Consider the following 17,763-nt stretch of genomic DNA (forward strand, 5'->3'; position numbering starts at 1 on the left):
GGACACTTGCCTCCCAAAGCATAACTAAAACCTAAAAAGACCTTTAAATCATTTTGATGCACTCGTCAACTGACTCGTGTCCTTGTCGCCGCCTGACGTTTCTAGGCAACCACAAAACAAACCATCCCCCCCTCCCGACATGTACATGACCCCACCACAGTCCCACCACAGTTTTATTCATCGAAACAATTCAAGAGATAAAAGCATAATCACAAAAAAGAAGAAGTTTATTTTGATATCTTGTGTGCTTGTGGAATTCCGTCATTGATGCTCATCATTCATCATTATTTTGTAAATATACATATACATATATATATATGGCTTTAAAAAGAGGATCAATGCAATGTTGTGGTTTTCTTAATTACATATCAGCACCTTATCAAGAGATATTGATTAGCTTATCGGGTGTCTCACATGATGCATACAATGACGCTGGTAAACTAGATGTGTGCAATAATACAGCAATGGTGTTTGTCCTCCTGAATGCTTCTCACTGCATCTTTGATCCATCCATGTTCTCCTTCTGGTTCTTTTGGGGGTTTTCTATGAGTACAGTATGATATGGATACAGGAAGAGTGGGCACCGCCCAGGAAGAGTGGGCACCTCCATTTTAAATTGGCTATTATTGTCCAAAATGTATTAAAAAATATACATTTTTTTTAAATTGTCTTAGGTATAGTGTACATCATTTGAACATGCACGGGCGGTAGTCCTACATCATTATCAGACCTAAATGTACCCTTCAACTCAAACTCAAAAATGACTGGCTTTGCAGGTTTTGTAGTGATTTGCAGCATTTGTAGAGCTATTGGGCTTTAATTGTCGAATGTTCAAGCATGTTCTAATCATGTACTGTATACTTAACATTAATAATGTTTTATTTAACATCTTGGTGCCCGCTCTGGGGCCCCCTATTCCTGTTGTATAATATTGTCGCTGTCGGGTGGAAACCTTGTATGTGCAATACTTTTCCTATTTATAAAACCACCACATGACACACTTAAAGGAGAATTTCAGACTAGCCTTTTTCTTACCATTTATAGAGTACAGAAGTCCTGATTTCACTCGTTCATCCTCAGGGTCGTAAAGTCATTTCTCTATGGAGAATAACATTGGGTCATCATAGCCGTCCGCTCTGGTTTTTAGCTGAGGTGGACTCTGTATGGAGTTATGAACATGTTCTACTGTAGCGCTGGTCCTAGGATAATAATTAACCACTTTCGTCCTGTATCGTCCCTAGTTTGGTCGTGCCGGAACGTTTTCAGTCATTTGTCTTTCAAGTCTTAAAAAAATGGCGAATTTGGCTCATCTACGTGTTTGTGAGATCTGCTGTTTTCGCTTCTTTTTGTACAACACTGTCAAGCGACAAAGTATAAAATAGGGCAGTTGGCTCTGAAAGTGGGGTCCAGGGTGGGGGGGGGGGGGGACTTACAGGTCTGTAACTCTGACAATGTACAAATGGAACCAAATGGAACCAAATAGACCCTTAGCAGTCTGTAACTCTTGAGTGTACCAAACCATTTGTACACTCTGAAGAGTTACAAGGGTCCTTGAAATTAAAAACGTTTGAGAACCACTGAAATAGGGCATTCATTTATATGACAAAAAAACATACAACAAGTTTTCTGCCCGGTAACAGCGATCGTATGCGGTACTGTTAAGAGTCATATTCTGAGGCTGTGTCCGCGTGGTTATTATGTGTTGCTATAGAAACCGTGTGTGCATGAAAGGACAAACCAGCACTATGACGGTGTGATCAGAGCACATTGATGACATCATCGCCGTGACATCATCAACGGCTCATAGAAACCTGCGGTGTCAAAGTTCATGCACAGAAATGGCAATAAAACCATTTGGTTGTTTTGTCCACTTGGTAGAACTCTGGAGTTGTTGTGAGGGCCTGACATATAGTCCAGTATCTTTAACATTAACCATATGAAGCTGACATATAGTCCAGTATCTTTAACATTAACCATATGAAGCTGACATATAGTCCAGTATCTTTAACATTAACCATATGAAGCTGACATATAGTCCAGTATCTTTAACATTAACCATATGAAGCTGACATATAGTCCAGTATCTTTAACATTAACCATATGAAGCTGATAAAAGCATGAGGCTTCTTTAGGACCTTTATTTTCCAAACTTTATTTTGAATATTTTCCATACAATTATCCATATCAATAACCATAAAATATATATATATAACTCTTGAACTTCTTAACTGTTACTTCAATATTTTCAAGTCAAGGACCCCCACATTTATATGTATTTGGCCACAGACCCCAATCTGAAAAGATGATGTGCTATAGGACCCTTTTTTAACTCCATCCGTCTATTTTACCCTTGCCAGTGAAAATGGCGATTTTACTGTACAATCATGGAATATTCTCTGTGAACCTGATCCTCGCGGACAGGGGTACGTTGCACGCACGGGGGTCCGATATCGTAAATTGGCCCGCCGCGATCCTCCATTCCAGAGCTATGGCTGTTTGAATGTGGCTTGTTTTTTGACACATTCCATGCCAGACGTTAATCTCATAATGTACTCACCAGTGCCAACATTTTATTGTTGTTTTTTTGTTTTTATCCTTAAGATTGAGCTGTGCACTGTTTGTAAACATCGCGGAGATCTCCCTGCTTCTACCAGTGAAGACCACGTGTCAAACGGGGCATCCATGTTGTAGTTAGAACGGTTTACGTTAAACAGTGAAACGTGAGGAGAAAAAAATACAAAGAGAAAATGGAGTTTCAGTTTCGTCATTAGAATGGGGGCCGACGGGATCGGCAAAACCGGATCCCAAATAATTCCGTTTCCGGTGGTGCTACAATGAAATGTGCCGTATCGAAAATTGAAAAAAGTTTTTTTTTTCGAAAAAAAGGAAAAAGCACCAGTTGGCGTAGATCTACGCGACTGGCACGTGGCGGCTTTAAATAGGTTCGCGTGGATCTACGCGACTGGCACTCAATGTGTAACAGACAAAACAAAAAACAATAACAGAAATCCGAGAAAAAAATACTTTTGTAAATCCTATAACATGGAAGCAGACGGTCTTTTTTTAGCAGTGCCAGCACTGCAGACGTGCGCGCGCACGCACACACATACGCACGCACGCACGCACACACACACACACACACAGAACATGCGGTCCTGCGAGGCGCACCGTTGCAACACATGCGCCACTTAAAGACATGCACACACACACACAAGCCAGCACTGCACATGTGCGCGGGCAAACATACACACAGACTTTGACATCACACAACTAACATCACCATTTGGTTAAATGATCATAATGAACAATAATTCATGAATTTGATTATTTAAATGTATTCTGCGTAGGGGGCATGAGGAGAAAATGTGCAAATACACTTCATGTTCAACACAAACACTCTTGCAGAATATGTTTTGTTTTGATTGATTGATTGAATACTTTATTAGACAGAGATGTAAACAGCACAGAGGTACAGTCAGACATTTAGGATAAGCATAACAAAGAAAAACCTGGGGACTTGTTTCCATTTGTTGTCCTATGAGACAGACAGTGTTGTTTGTTTCTATAAGACAGACAGACAGACAGACAGACAGACAGACAGACAGACAGACAGACAGACAGACAGACAGACATGAACAATGTTTAACTTATTTCAGCAGCAGGTCAGGTAACAACATGTTGTGAAGATCAGATAAAACATAGTGAGGTGAACACAATGCGGCATGACAACATTTAACTTGGAAACCGGTTGTTACATAACACCACCCCTCCTCTGTGTGTGTGTGTGTGTGTGTGTGTGTGTGTGTGTGTGTGTGTGTGTGTGTGTGTGTGTGTGTGTGTGTGTGTGTGTGTGTGTGTGTGTGTGTGTGTGTGTGTGTGTGTGTGTGTGTGTGTGTGTGTGTGTGTGTGTGTAAGTGCGAGAGTGCTGCATGCATGTGTAGGCCCATGCCACATGTCATGTGTGTGTGAGTGAGAGGCAGGAGGAGCAAGCAGAGAGAGAGAGAGGGGGTGGGGGGGATAGAGACAACTAAAACACAATGTAAAACACACTGATACGTTCATGTAACATCGGTGTATCAATGTAAAGTACATGAATACTAATGTATAAATGTAACATCAGTAAAGTACATTGATACACTGTAATAACATGTTTCCTCTCTCTCTCCTCTGTCCTCACATAACCTCGCTTCACCAGGCTTTCTGTCCTCACAGGGTTTAATGCTCCTCCCAGAGAGAGAGAGAACATCACACTGTAGACACTCCCTGTATGAAAGAACTTTATGTGAGTTTATACACAGTCCACCATTTTTGACACGACACCACAGAGAACAGAACAACATGGACTCCATTTTACCACGGTGGATTAAAGCCTAAAGATTAATAAGTAAGTGTTTTTAATCACTTTTCTAGGACTAATGTCTGGTATATAGTTGATTGTACAGTGTTTATACAATGACTCGTTCACATTGAATATACAAACAATGCTAGCCCTATTATTACCCCTCCCTCGCTCTCTTTCTGACATTCTCTCCATCTGGAACCCTCCCTCTCTCTATCTCTCTCTGATGATATCAACACCTATACGTAGCAGACAGAGCAGAACATACAGGGCCAGATTAACTGTTTGTGGAGCCCAGGGCTGTCAGTGTGTTGGTGGTGGTGGTGGTGGGGGGGGGGGGGGGGGGGGGCATTGTTAATGTCATGCTGCTTGAAAAGTTTTCTTCCTCAGTGGGACAGGCATTGAAACCAGGCCTGAGAACACAGAGAGACATGTAAAAAGAATATGAGTTAGATAAGGAATAAGTGATGACTCTGACATTAACACAGTGTGAGTCACTCAGAGTCTCCACTAGCCTGACGCAGTTCACTCAGAGGAGTGGGCGGGGCCTATGGTCTGGAGACAGACAGGCTCCACAGCAGTTTACTGTAAACCATGTGACCACAGAGGAAGTTTGTTTGCTGCTTTGTGTTGCTCTCTCTCTCTCTCTCTCTCTCTCTCTCTCTCTCTCTCTCTCTCTCTCTCTCTCTCTCTCTCTCTCTCTCTCCCCTAGCCATATAATAAGCTTTATGAGGACCAATTAGCCTATATAAAGATAAGGTTGAAAATGGGTGAAGTGCTCCTTCTTTAAGTAGATCTACAAGGTCACAACACGTCACACATTGCGACGTGTTGTGGGCTTGTAGATCGGCTACTTTTGTCGAGAGACTCCATCGTGCAACAGGGCATAGCAGTGGCGGCCATTTTGTGGTGCCACAGATAGAAAATCCATTAATTTCACCCATAGAGATTTCCAAAAATATTTACAAAACATATTTACATAAATTATTTTAAACCTGGAAGCCATTTCATTCTGTGTCAAAAAAGATGTGAAAAATGCTTAAACATTCAAATATTTTTTTGACACAGAATCAATTGTTTTATGGCCATTATTCATCAGCAGCCTGGATGGCTTGGCTCCAGGCATAAAATAATTTATACAAATATTTTCGGAAATCTCTATGGGCAAAATGAATGGGATTTATATCTGTGGCACCACAAAATGGCCGGCACTGCTATGCCCTATTGAGGAGAGTCTCTTTTCCCGGTGTTTCGCCCAGGTGGACAGGGTTTGAGGTTAGGTTTAGGCATACTGTTTGTGAAGTTAAATGTTAGGGTTTAGGCGCAACCTGGGCGACACACAAATGAAAGAGGGAGTCCCTGCCCTATTGGGTATAAATTGAGCTTCATCGTGTACATAGTGGACACGGTGCATGACTCTGCTTTCAAGTGTATCCCATGTATCACCAGATGTTTCATTACATTTGACATGTTCCTGTTTGTACACGTTGTATGTCCCAGTGTTAGAATCCTTTCAGTTGAAATGCAGCCACACAGTTTATCGTTAAACATGTTTGAACAGTGTTTAAGCTAACAAGCTACATGCTGCTGTCAGAGCAGTAGTGTTGTTGACAGTCACATGTGCAGTGATGCTTCTGTTGGCTGTAATGTCCATTTTAGAACACCGGGGGCAAACTGACAGCTAAGGAATTTAAGTGGCTTTTTTTTAAATTATACTGTAAGTTTCCTGGCCCAAGTGGAAGATGCGTTCTGCCGGCCCAGAGGGTCTTGCAGAGCTGTGGGTCATTTATAATGTTGATCCCAATTTTGTGTGTGTGTGTGTGTGTGTGTGTGTGTGTGTGTGTGTGTGTGTGTGTGTGTGTGTGTGTGTGTGTGTGTGTGTGTGTGTGTGTGTGTGTGTGTGTGTGTGTGTGTGTGTGTGTGTGCGTGCGTGCGTGCGTGCGTGCGTGCGTGCTAGTGTGCTAGTTAACTGCATTGACCTGGTATTCCAGCTCTATGTTCATTGCTGGTTTAGATGAATACAATAAAAAGCATCAGTATTGTGAGTGTTCAGGACCAGAGACCAGGAGCAATCACCTGCCGATTGACAGGAAACCAGAGGAACATCATGTATATTAGCAGTAGGCGTGGTTTAGGAACAGTAGGAGAGTAAAGCACTGTCTGTGCACGTGACTGTGTTTGTAGCTCTGCAGGCACGTGCACAGATAGACATCTAAGGGGGCTTTAGCCCCTCCCCTTTTACCTGTCTGGAAAAAGTGTCCCCTCTCTCCAGACCATAAATGTAGCTTTTACTATGGTGAAAGAAATGCTAAATGCCTCCTTTCTCCAAGCCTGGGATCCAGCCTGCTTCACTACGTTCGGCGGATTTCTTTTTCTCTCTTGGTTTCTCAGTCTGGAAAGAAGCTCTTATTTGACTGGTTTTGCAGAACTAGACTGGAACTACATATGTTACGTAAGGCTAGCCTGGTTCCAGACGAATCTGCCTTTGCAAAATTGCATGCACTTTAGCCCTCGGCAGATTAGGTCTGGCCCCCCTCCATAGAGATTTCAATTCTCTCCCTCCGCAGTTGTGCGGAACCAACCAGGGCCCAGTATCCAAATGTGGGCGGGCTTGTCACCTTATTTGGAGCAATGACGTGCAAGGAAGCACTGCTCTGATTGGTTCGTTCAAGGAAGCACTGCTCTGATTGGTTTAGGTCTAACCAATAGAGTCCTTTTGGATCTTTTTAACCGCCCCTTGGAAGAAAATCTACCGTTGATAGGGACCAGACTAATATCCACGCAGTGTGTCGTGTGATATTGTCTGGCTACGCGAGGCTAACGTAAGGCAACATCGTTGCTGATTGGATGTTGTTCAAACAAATCACGACATTTTTTGTCCCGCCCCGCACCACAGACCAATCAGAAGCCATGGCTCGATTCCAGCCGTATGGCATGTCCCGCCTCCCTTGGAGATAGGAGGCTTTCCAGACTGAGAAACCAAGTGAGAAAAAAGAAATCCGCCGAACGTAGTGAAGCAGGCTGGATCCCAGGCTACCTTTCTCCATTACTGTACCAGAGGGCTAGCCTGGCATTGCCAGACTGATGCCTGAAGGCAGCATTCAAGAGGATTGCCTTTTCTGATCTGGTCTGCGTTGTGAGCTTGTAGATTGGCTATTTTCACCACAAGTGCCCTTTTAGAAATGTCAGCCTCTAACATTCTCTGCACTTCCCTGTATAGCTGTGTGTGTGTGTGTGTGTGTGTGTGTGTGTGTGTGTGTGTGTGTGTGTGTGTGTGTGTGTGTGTGTGTGTGTGTGTGTGTGTGTGTGTGTGTGTGTGTGTGTGTGTGTGTGTGTGTGTGTGTGTGTGTGTGTGTGTGTGTGTGCACTTTGTGTGCACTTTGTGTATATGAAGCAAACATTTACTGTTTTCTGGTCTATTCTGACTGTAATCTTGACAGGTTTAATAAAGACCAAAGATGAGTCACTGTGAGGAGAGAGAGGAGGAGGGAACTGACACACAGCTCATCCACAGACCAGAGCCTCCACCTGTGTCTATGAAGAGTGATGAACCTGTACCTCCAGATACAAAGTATGTCAATCCTCCTTTACAATATATACACAACACTAACACAACACACTTTGTTGTGTTATCTTATGCTAAGTTACATTAATGACAAAAACAAGACATAGCATCTATAATGTTGTATCATCCCTGTTCAATGTTTATCCATAAATATGTTGTAAGTTACTATGTGTGCAGTTTGTGAATGAAGTCGTACAAATCACAGAGTGGTGTTCAGTGGTGATGCTGCACTAGACAGGCTGGCTGCTTGTGTGCATGTACAGTATGCAACAAGCTATGTAAAATCTATCAGTCTATCACCTGTTAGTGTACTGTATATTTAGTCAAATGTTTTCTATTATTTTATTGCTATTTTATTCAGTTGTCTTGTTGCTGCAATGTTGTGTGAGGAAACTAAAAGATGTTACCCTTTTAGAAGTAAAATGGAATGTAACAATGAAAAAGCAAATGGTCTTTTTCATTCACACAAACATGTATATGATTCCAGAAGTCTGTACCACAGACCAGAGTCTCCAACACCCAGCTGTGTGTCTTTGAAGAGTGACTGGTCTAGAAGAATCCCTCCTAACTTCAGTTATGAACCTGGACCTCCACACACGTATGTGAATCCTCCTACACAATATACACAACACTATATCACAACTAGGGATGGGCATATCAGATAGTTTTGCTGACGTGATTATCTGGTTAATTAATGGTTAGAAAGGGTGAAATACAGTTATGAACCACATATCCTACCCAAAAGATTTTGGGGGCAAAATGTTCTCTTTTGTCAAGAAAAGTGCTCTCAAGACTCTTGCTGGAGCCCTCATTCAATGCCACTTTGACTATGCTTGAACCTCTTGGTTCTCCAACATCTCAATTTAACTATAAACCAAGCTTCAAACCTCCCAAAACAAACTGATACGACTACTTCTCTGCCTAAAGCCCATGCATGACCCACCTAATTCAACACACTTTGCTAGTCTGGGATGGCTCAGGGTAGAAGACAGGGTTAAGCAATACAAAATTGCATTAGTATTTAAGATGGTCAAAGGGCAGTGCCCTCATTACCCTCATACCTGACTAACTACTTCTCTAAAGTGAATTCAATAGACATAGATTATATTAACGTTATATCCTCCCTGGTCAAAGTTTATCTATAGATTGTAAGTTACTGTGTGTGTTCAGTTTGTAAATGAAGTCGTACAAATCATAACTAATAACCGCAAATAGCTGATCTACAGGCTCACAACACATTGCGCTGTGACGTGTGGTTGAGCTTGTAGATCAGCTATTTTCGGTGTGCGATATGCTTCCCAATGACTGAAATCAGTTGTGGCGACTGAGAATTAGAATCCACTTAGATGTAAAATGGGACTAACAATAACAAATATTGAACACATTGAATTCACATGATAATTATAGAAACATGTATATGATTCCAGAAGTCTGTACCACAGACCAGAGTCTCCAACACTCAGCTATGTGTCTATGAAGAGTGACTGGTCTAGAAGAATCCCTCCTAACTTCAGTAATGAACCTGGACTTCCACCCACGTATGTGGATCCTCCTACACAATATACACAACACTATATCACAACTAGGGATGGGCATATCAGATAGTTTTGCTGACGTGATTATCTGGTTAATTAATTGTTAGAAAGGGTGAAATACAGTTATGAACCACATATCCAACCCAAAATGGATTAAACTGTAGATGGATTGTCATCTATGACATATCTGTGACGTATGACCATTGATATTTTCTGAAGTGGGTGAGTACACCTACAGTAATGCACAGTAATGCACACTTTTGCATTGCATGTGCATTGCATGCAATATTGATAAATAATGCACATGCAATATGAAAACATTGTGACAGCGCACCTTTGCAAATATGAAAACAATACATTGGCCTATTACACACATTCTGAATAGAATTAAAATGTGAATTACATGAATGACAAATGCAGAATATGATAACAATAGTAGCCTATGACTGGTAGATCATAGGCGTAATTTTTCTATCTTTCTTGTGATTCTGTGATTTAAAAAATGATCAAGAAAGATTTTGGGGTAGAATTTCCTCTTTTGTCAAGAAAAGTGCTCTCAATACTCTGCTGGAGCCCTCATTCAATTCCACGTTGACTATGCTTGAACCTCTTGGTTCTCCAACATCTCAATTTAACTATAAACCAAGCTTCAAACCTCCCAAAACAAACTGATACGACTATTTCTCTGCCTAAAGCCCATGCATGACCCACCTAATTCAACACACTTTGCTAGTCTGGGATGGCTCAGGGTAGAAGACAGGGTTAAGCAATACAAAATTGCATTAGTATTTAAGATGGTCAAAGGGCAGTGCCCTCATTACCCTCATACCTGACTAACTAGTTCTCTAAAGTGAATTCAATAGACATAGATTATATTAACGTTATATCCTCCCTGGTCAAAGTTTATCTATAGAAAATAAGTAACTGTGTGTGCAGTTGGTGAATGAAGTGGTACAAATCACAATGTGGTGTTCAGTGGTAAAGCTGAACTATACAGACTGGCTGCCTGCGTGTGCATGTGCTATCTATGTAACAAACTATGTCAACTATGTATAGACTACTGTACAACTGTTATTGTATGTATTGTTTGTAAAATGTTACTGTTTCTATTATTAATAATATTATTAATTTGATATTTTGTTCTGTTTTCTTGTTGCTGCAAAGACGAAACTCAAAACATTTTCCCTTTAAGATGTAAAATGGGACCTAACAATAAGAAATCTTGAACAAATTGACCTCTTCATTCACATTATAATTATAGAAACATTTATATGATTTGCGTGCAACTTCCGTGCAAATCTTATAAATGTTTCTATAATTATAACAAATATTGAATCAATTTGCTTCTTCATTTACATGATAATTATAGAAACATTGTCATGATTCCAGATGGCCGTACCACAGACCAGAGTCTCCAACACCCAGCTATGTGTCTATGAAGAGTGACTGGTCTAAAGGATGGGTTCCTAACTTCAGTAATCAACCTGGACCTCCACACACAGAGTATGTGAATCCTCCTATACAATATACACAACAATATAAAGCATAACGGACAGTAGCGATCCAGATAAATATCAACCATCTTTGAAAATTGTCTTGAAGGTCTCGAATGACTGAGAGCAAACTGGGAGGATTAAGAATGGATCTTTGAACCACTCACACTAGAGGATAATCATGCCAGACATTTGCTCTGGATGTAGAATGGGGGAACGGAATGCCCCCCCCCCCCCCCCCCCATCCCCCCCCCCCCTCTGCGGACCTCAATGCCAATGCAAATTCAAGAAGTAGACATAGCATCTATTAACGTTATATCCTCCCTGGTCAAAGTTTATCTATAAGTTACTATGTTTGCTCAGTTTGTAAATGAAGTCGTACAAATCATAACTAATAACAATAACAAATCTTCTTCAAATTGACCTCTTCATTCACATGATAATTATAGAAACATTTATATGATTTGCGTGCGACTCCCGTGCAAATCTTATAAATGTTTCTATAATTATAACAAATATTGAATCAATTTACTTCTTCATTTACATGATAATTATAGAAACATTTTCATGATTCCAGATGGCCGTACCACAGACCAGAGTCTCCAACACCCAGCCATGTGTCTATGAAGAGTGACCGGTCTAAAGGATGGGCTCCTAACTTCAGTAATGAACCTGGACCTCCACACACAGAGTATGTGAATCCTCCTATACAATATACACAACAATATAAAGCATAACGGACAGTAGCGATCCAGATAAATATCAGCCATGTTTGAAAATTGTCTTGACGGCCTCGAATGACTGAGAGCAAACTGGGAGGCTTGAGATTGGATCTTTGAACCGCTCACACTAGACTAGACAGGGCCGGACTGGGACCAAAATTCAGCCCTGGCAATTTGGTCCGGACCGGCCCATCCCCCCCCCCCCCCCCCCCCCATTTTGTCAACGGGGGGGGGGGGGGGGTGGGGGGGGCGTTTCACTGTTTCAGCCCAGCCCTGCACATGAACTCTGCGGCCGCACTGAGGCGCCTGCTGGAAGGCATCCCAGCCCAAACATTAACGTAACTAATAATTGGGCCGCGCGACTCGGATATGACCGTAATAACCCTAAAACATTTTGAAAAATATATTTTTCAAAAAAAAAAAAAAAAAAAAAAGTTTTTGGCCCAGTGGCCCACTGGCCCAGCGGCCCACCGGGCATTTGCCCGGTACGCCAAATGGCCAGTCCGCCGCTGAGACTAGAGCATAATCATGCCTGACATTTGCTCTGGATCTAGGCTGGGGTACGGAATGCCCCCCCTCTGTGTATCTCAATGCCAATGCAAATTCAAGAAGTAGACATAGGATTCATTAACACTATATCCTCCCTGGTCAAAGTGTATGTAGATTGTAAGTTACTGTGTGTGTTCAGTTTGTGAATGAAGTCGTACAAATCATAACTAATAACCAAAAATAGCTTATCTACAGGCTCACGACACATCGCGCTGTGACGTGTTGTTGAGCTTGTAGATCAATTATTTTTGGTGCGTAACATGCTTCCAAATGACTGAATCAGTTGTAGCGACTGAGAACTGTAATCCATGTAGATGTAAAATGGGACTAACAATAACAAATATTTAACAAATTGAATTCACATGATAATTATAGAATCATTTATATGATTCCAGGAGTCTGTACCACAGACCAGAGTCTCCAACACCCAGCTGTGTGTCTTTGAAGAGTGACTGGTCTAAAGGGGGAGTTCCTAACTTCAGTAATGAACCTGGGCCTCCACACACAAAGTATGTGAATCCTCCCATACAATATACACGACACTATAAAGCTGCACTCACTCTACAGGGTTTTTAAAATCTTGAACAATTTGGAATTCTAATAGCATCACACACTACAGGAGAATCTTATTAGATTCTCTTATAGGATTATTTTGAACATGCACATACTACCAGATTTTAAAACAATGACCATAGCCATGGGAACTAGGGGTGCTGAGTGGGCGGACACCCCCCTCACGTCCCCACCCAGGAGGAATATGTAGTATAGTTTGTAATAAAAGGAAAATGTAGGGAATAATGTAAAGTATCCATGATTCTAACATGCATGGTACATCATTATCAGACCAATATTTATCCTTCAAGTTGTTGTTTAGCCCCAAAATGTTTGGATATTAAGGATATATATCACATGATAATTATAGAAACATGTATATGATTTGCGAACACGGGTGTCACACGCAAATCATATAAATGTTTCTATGATTATAAAAGATATTGAATACATTGACTTCTTCATTCACATGATAATTATAGAAACATTTATATGATTCCAGAAGTCTTCACCACAGGCCAGAGTCTCCAACACCCAGCTGTGTGTCTATGAAGAGTGACTGGTCTAGAAGAGAACCTCTTAACTTCAGTAATGAACCTGGACCTCCACACACAGAGTATGTGAATCCTCCTAAACAATATACACAACGGACAGTAGTGATCCAGATAAATATCAATCATGTTTGAAAATTGTCTTGAGGACCTCGCATGTCTGTGAGCAGATCAGGAGGCTTAATATTGAATCTTTGAACCCCTAACACTAGAGGATAATCATGCCTGACATTTGCTCTGGATCTAGGCTGGGGTACGGAATGCCCCCCCCTCTGTGCATCTCAATGCCATTGCAAATTCAAGAAGTAGACATAGGATCTATTAACGTTATATCCTCCCTGGTCAAAGTTTATCTATAGATTGTAAGTTATACTGTGTGTGTTCAGTTTGTAAATTGAGTCTTACAAATCATAACTAATAACCGAAAATAGCTGATCTACAGGCTCAAAACACATTGAAGACGTGTTGTTGAGCTTGTAGATCAGCAATTTTCGGTGTGCGACATGCTTCCAAATGACTGAAATCAGCTGTGGCGAAGGAGAACTTTAATCCATATAGATGTAAAATGGGACTAACAATAACAAATATTGACCAAATTGAATTCACATGATAATTATAGAAACATTTATATGATTCCAGGAGTCTGTACCACAGACCAGAGTCTCCAACACCCAGCTGTGTGTCTTTGAAGAGTGACAAGTCTAAAGGAGGAGCTCCTAACTTCAGTAATGAACCTCGACCTCCACACACAAAGTATGTGGATCCTCCTACACAATACACAACACTATAAAGCTGCACTCACACTACAGGGTTTTTAAAATCTTAAGCAATTTGGAATTCTGGTAGCATCGCACACTACAGGATTATGGGATTATTTTAAACATGCACATACTTTTAAAACAATGACCATAGCCGCGGGAACTAGGGGAGCTGGGGAGGGGGGACACACCCCCCTCACGTCCACGTCCCCACCCAAGGGGTTGAAAATGAATGAATATTGATGGGTTGGTTCCACACCTTGCCCTGCAGCATTTTATTAAGAGATGTTAAAAATGTATCTATAGATTATAAATTACTATGTGTGCAGTTTGTGAATGAAGTGGTACAAATCACAATGTAGAGTTCAGTGGTGAAGCTGAACTATACAGACTGACTGCTTGTGTGCATGTGCTATCTATGTAACAAACTATGTAAACTATGTATAGACTACTGTGTCTATCAACTGTTATTGTACGGTATTGTTTGTAAAATGTTACTGTAGCTATTATTAATAATATTATCATTTTGTTCTTTTGTTCTGTTTTTGGGGGGCTCTACCTACACGTTTAGCCGTGTTGCTCATTCCACGAATGCACGACCGTTGGAATGGATAAAAATGATATAAATACAATACCAATCGGTATTATTGAAGGGGAGAAATAATCGACCGAAGTTACGTTTCCAAACTTTTTGTATGCAGTTATTATTTTGTTTTTACAATATATTTATTTTAGTAATTATCCTCTTTACAGTAGAGCAGTGGTTCTCAAAGTGGGGTGTGCAAACCCCCAGGGGTCCTTTAGGGGGTTACAGAGGGTCCCCAGCAAAATGAGTAATAGTTTACTGACTACTGTGTCTATCAACTGTTATTGTGCGGTATTGATTGTAAAATGCTACTGTTTCTATTATTAATAATATCATCGTTTAGCTCTTTTGTTCTGTTTTCTTGATGCTGCAAAGGCAAAACTCAAAACCTTTTCCCTTTTAGATATAAAATGGGACGTAACAATAACACATCTTCAACAAATTGACCTCTTCATTCACATGATAATTATAGAAACATTTATATGATTTGCGTGCCACCACAGGAGTCGCATGCAAATCATGTAAATGTTTATATAATTTAAACAAATATTGAATAAATTGACTTCTTCATTCACATGATAATTATAGAAACATGTTTATGATTACAGAAGTCTATACCACAGACCAGAGTCTCCAACACCCAGCCATGTGTCTTTGAAGAGTGACTGGTCTAGAAGAATCCCTCCTAACTTCAGTAATGAACCTGGACCTCCACACACAGAGTATGTGAATCCTCCTATACAATATACACAACAATATAAATAAAAGCATAATGGACAGTAGCGTTCCAGATAAATATCAACCATGTTTGAAAATTGTCTTGACGGACCTTGAATGACCGAGAGCAAACTGGGAGGCTTGAGATTGGATCTTTGAACCGCTCACACTAGACTAGAGCATAATCATGCCTGACATTTGCTCTGGATCTAGGCTGGGGTACGGAATGCCCCCCGCTCTGTGGATCTCAATGCCAATGCAAATTCAAGAAGTAGACATAGGATTCATTAACACTATATCCTCCCTGGTCAAAGTGTATGTAGATTGTAAGTTACTGTGTGTGTTCAGTTTGTGAATGAAGTCGTACAAATCATAACTAATAACCAAAAATAGCTTATCTACACTCTCACGACACATCGCGCTGTGACGTGTTGTTGAGCTTGTAAATCAATTATTTTTGGTGCGCAACATGCTTCCAAATGACTGAATCAGTTGTAGATACTGAGAAATTATAGAATCATTTATATGATTCCAGGAGTCTGTACCACAGACCAGAGTCTCCAACACCCAGCTGTGTGTCTTTGAAGAGTGACAAGTCTAAAGGAGGAGCTCCCAACTTCAGTAATGAACCTGGACCTCCACACACAAAGTATGTGAATACTCCTACACAATACACAACACTATAAAGCTGCACTCACTCTACAGGGTTTTTAAAATCTTGAACAATTTGGAATTCTGGTAGCATCGCACACTACAGGATTATGGGATTATTATAAACATGCACATACTTTTAAAACAATGACCATAGCCGCGGGAACTAGGGGTGCTAGGGAGGGGGGGGACACCCCCCTCACGTCCACGTCCCCACCCAAGGGGTTGAAAATGAATGAATATTGATGGGTTGGTTCCACACCTCGCCCTGCAGCATTTTATTAAGAGATGTTAAAAATGTATCTATAGATTATAAATTACTATGTGTGCAGTTTGTGAATGAAGTGGTACAAATCACAATGTAGAGTTCAGTGGTGAAGCTGAACTATACAGACTGACTGCTTGTGTGCATGTGCTATCTATGTAACAAACTATGTAAACTATGTATAGACTACTGTGTCTATCAACTGTTATTGTACGGTATTGTTTGTAAAATGTTACTGTAGCTATTATTAATAATATTATTATTTTGTTCTTTTGTTTTGTTTTTGGGGGGGCTCTACCTACACGTTTAGCCGTGTTGCTCATTCCACGAATGCACGATCGTTGGAATGGATAAAAATGATGTAAAATTCAAACAATCGGTATTATTGAAGGGGAGAAATAATCGACCGAAGTTACGTTTCCAAACTTTTTGTGTGCAGTTATTATTTTGTTTTTACAATATATTTGTTTGAGTAATTATCCTCTTTATAGTAGAGCAGTGGTTCTCAAAGTGGGGTGTGCAGACCCCCAGGGGTCCTTTAGGGGGTTACAGAGGGTCCCCAGCAAAATTAGTAATAGTTTTACTACTTCTACCATATTTTATACTTGGGATATTCCAAAATAACTGTTGTACAAGCTCACAACATATCACATTGCAGCCTATTTTGAGCTTGTAGATCTGTATTTTTTGAAGCATTTTGTTGAATCTTGAAAAGGTTTGAAAAATGTGAAATGATTTTACATATAATTGGAACAATGATCAAACACAAATCCTCTCTTATCGGGGGTCCCTGGCAGAACATATTTTCAAGATGGGTTTCTGCAGCCAAATACATATACATTGTCTTCATCTCCACAGAGAGAGGTGGGTGACAGAGCAGGCGTCCATGTGTTCAGTGTGTGAGGAGTTTCTGACAGATCCAGTCTCTACCAGCTGTGGACACTGGTTCTGCAGACAGTGCATCACCTCATACTGGGACCAGTCTGCTCCAATAGGACACTATGGCTGTCCCCAGTGTGGAAAGAGATCCAGAACCACACCTGGACTGAAGACACCCAGTCAAACCACACCTGGACAAAGTAAGACTGGACAGAATTTGCATAATTTTAAAATACATTTTTAAAATAATTAAAATAAATCACAGAAATCATAGTCAGATTTAATGTTCAAATTAGTGTGTATCAATATGTAAGTGCAAATAATTAAGCTAAAAAACTATCAACTCGAAAAAAACAACTGATCTTTTTTTTTTTTTAATAATTTTTATCCCGCGATTTTTGTAACCCATTTTTTTCACCCGGTGCCAATTTCCTAAGTGATCCTGGGCGCTACACCAGCCCTACACCAGCGCTACACCAGTCCCCCACAGCCAGGGAGGCCAGGGCCGAGCTCATGCTTCCTTCAATGCATGAGAGCCAACTGACGTTCTTGTCACCTGACAGGGGGGAGTTTCCCTGGTTGGACGTAGAGCGTGGAAGGA

At 40.8% G+C, this 17,763-nt stretch overlaps 1 protein-coding gene across 1 annotated transcript in view; it reads left to right on the forward strand.

Moving 5' to 3' along the window:
• The window catches only part of LOC311062402 (uncharacterized protein), a 700,443-nt gene that overhangs the window by 666,540 nt on the left and 16,140 nt on the right, over positions 1–17,763 (forward strand). The window contains exons 45-53 of the mRNA XM_084081416.1: positions 9,332–9,442; positions 10,829–10,942; positions 11,510–11,623; positions 12,599–12,712; positions 13,258–13,371; positions 13,946–14,059; positions 15,259–15,372; positions 15,903–16,016; positions 17,142–17,362. Coding sequence (XP_083937542.1) covers positions 9,332–9,442; positions 10,829–10,942; positions 11,510–11,623; positions 12,599–12,712; positions 13,258–13,371; positions 13,946–14,059; positions 15,259–15,372; positions 15,903–16,016; positions 17,142–17,362 — 1,130 coding nt within the window. The remainder of the gene's footprint in view (positions 1–9,331; positions 9,443–10,828; positions 10,943–11,509; positions 11,624–12,598; positions 12,713–13,257; positions 13,372–13,945; positions 14,060–15,258; positions 15,373–15,902; positions 16,017–17,141; positions 17,363–17,763) is intronic.

The sequence above is a fragment of the Gymnoscopelus microlampas genome (assembly GCF_963454915.1).
Source record: "Gymnoscopelus microlampas genome assembly, chromosome: 15".
In the NCBI taxonomy this organism is placed as follows: Eukaryota; Metazoa; Chordata; class Actinopteri; order Myctophiformes; family Myctophidae; genus Gymnoscopelus; species Gymnoscopelus microlampas.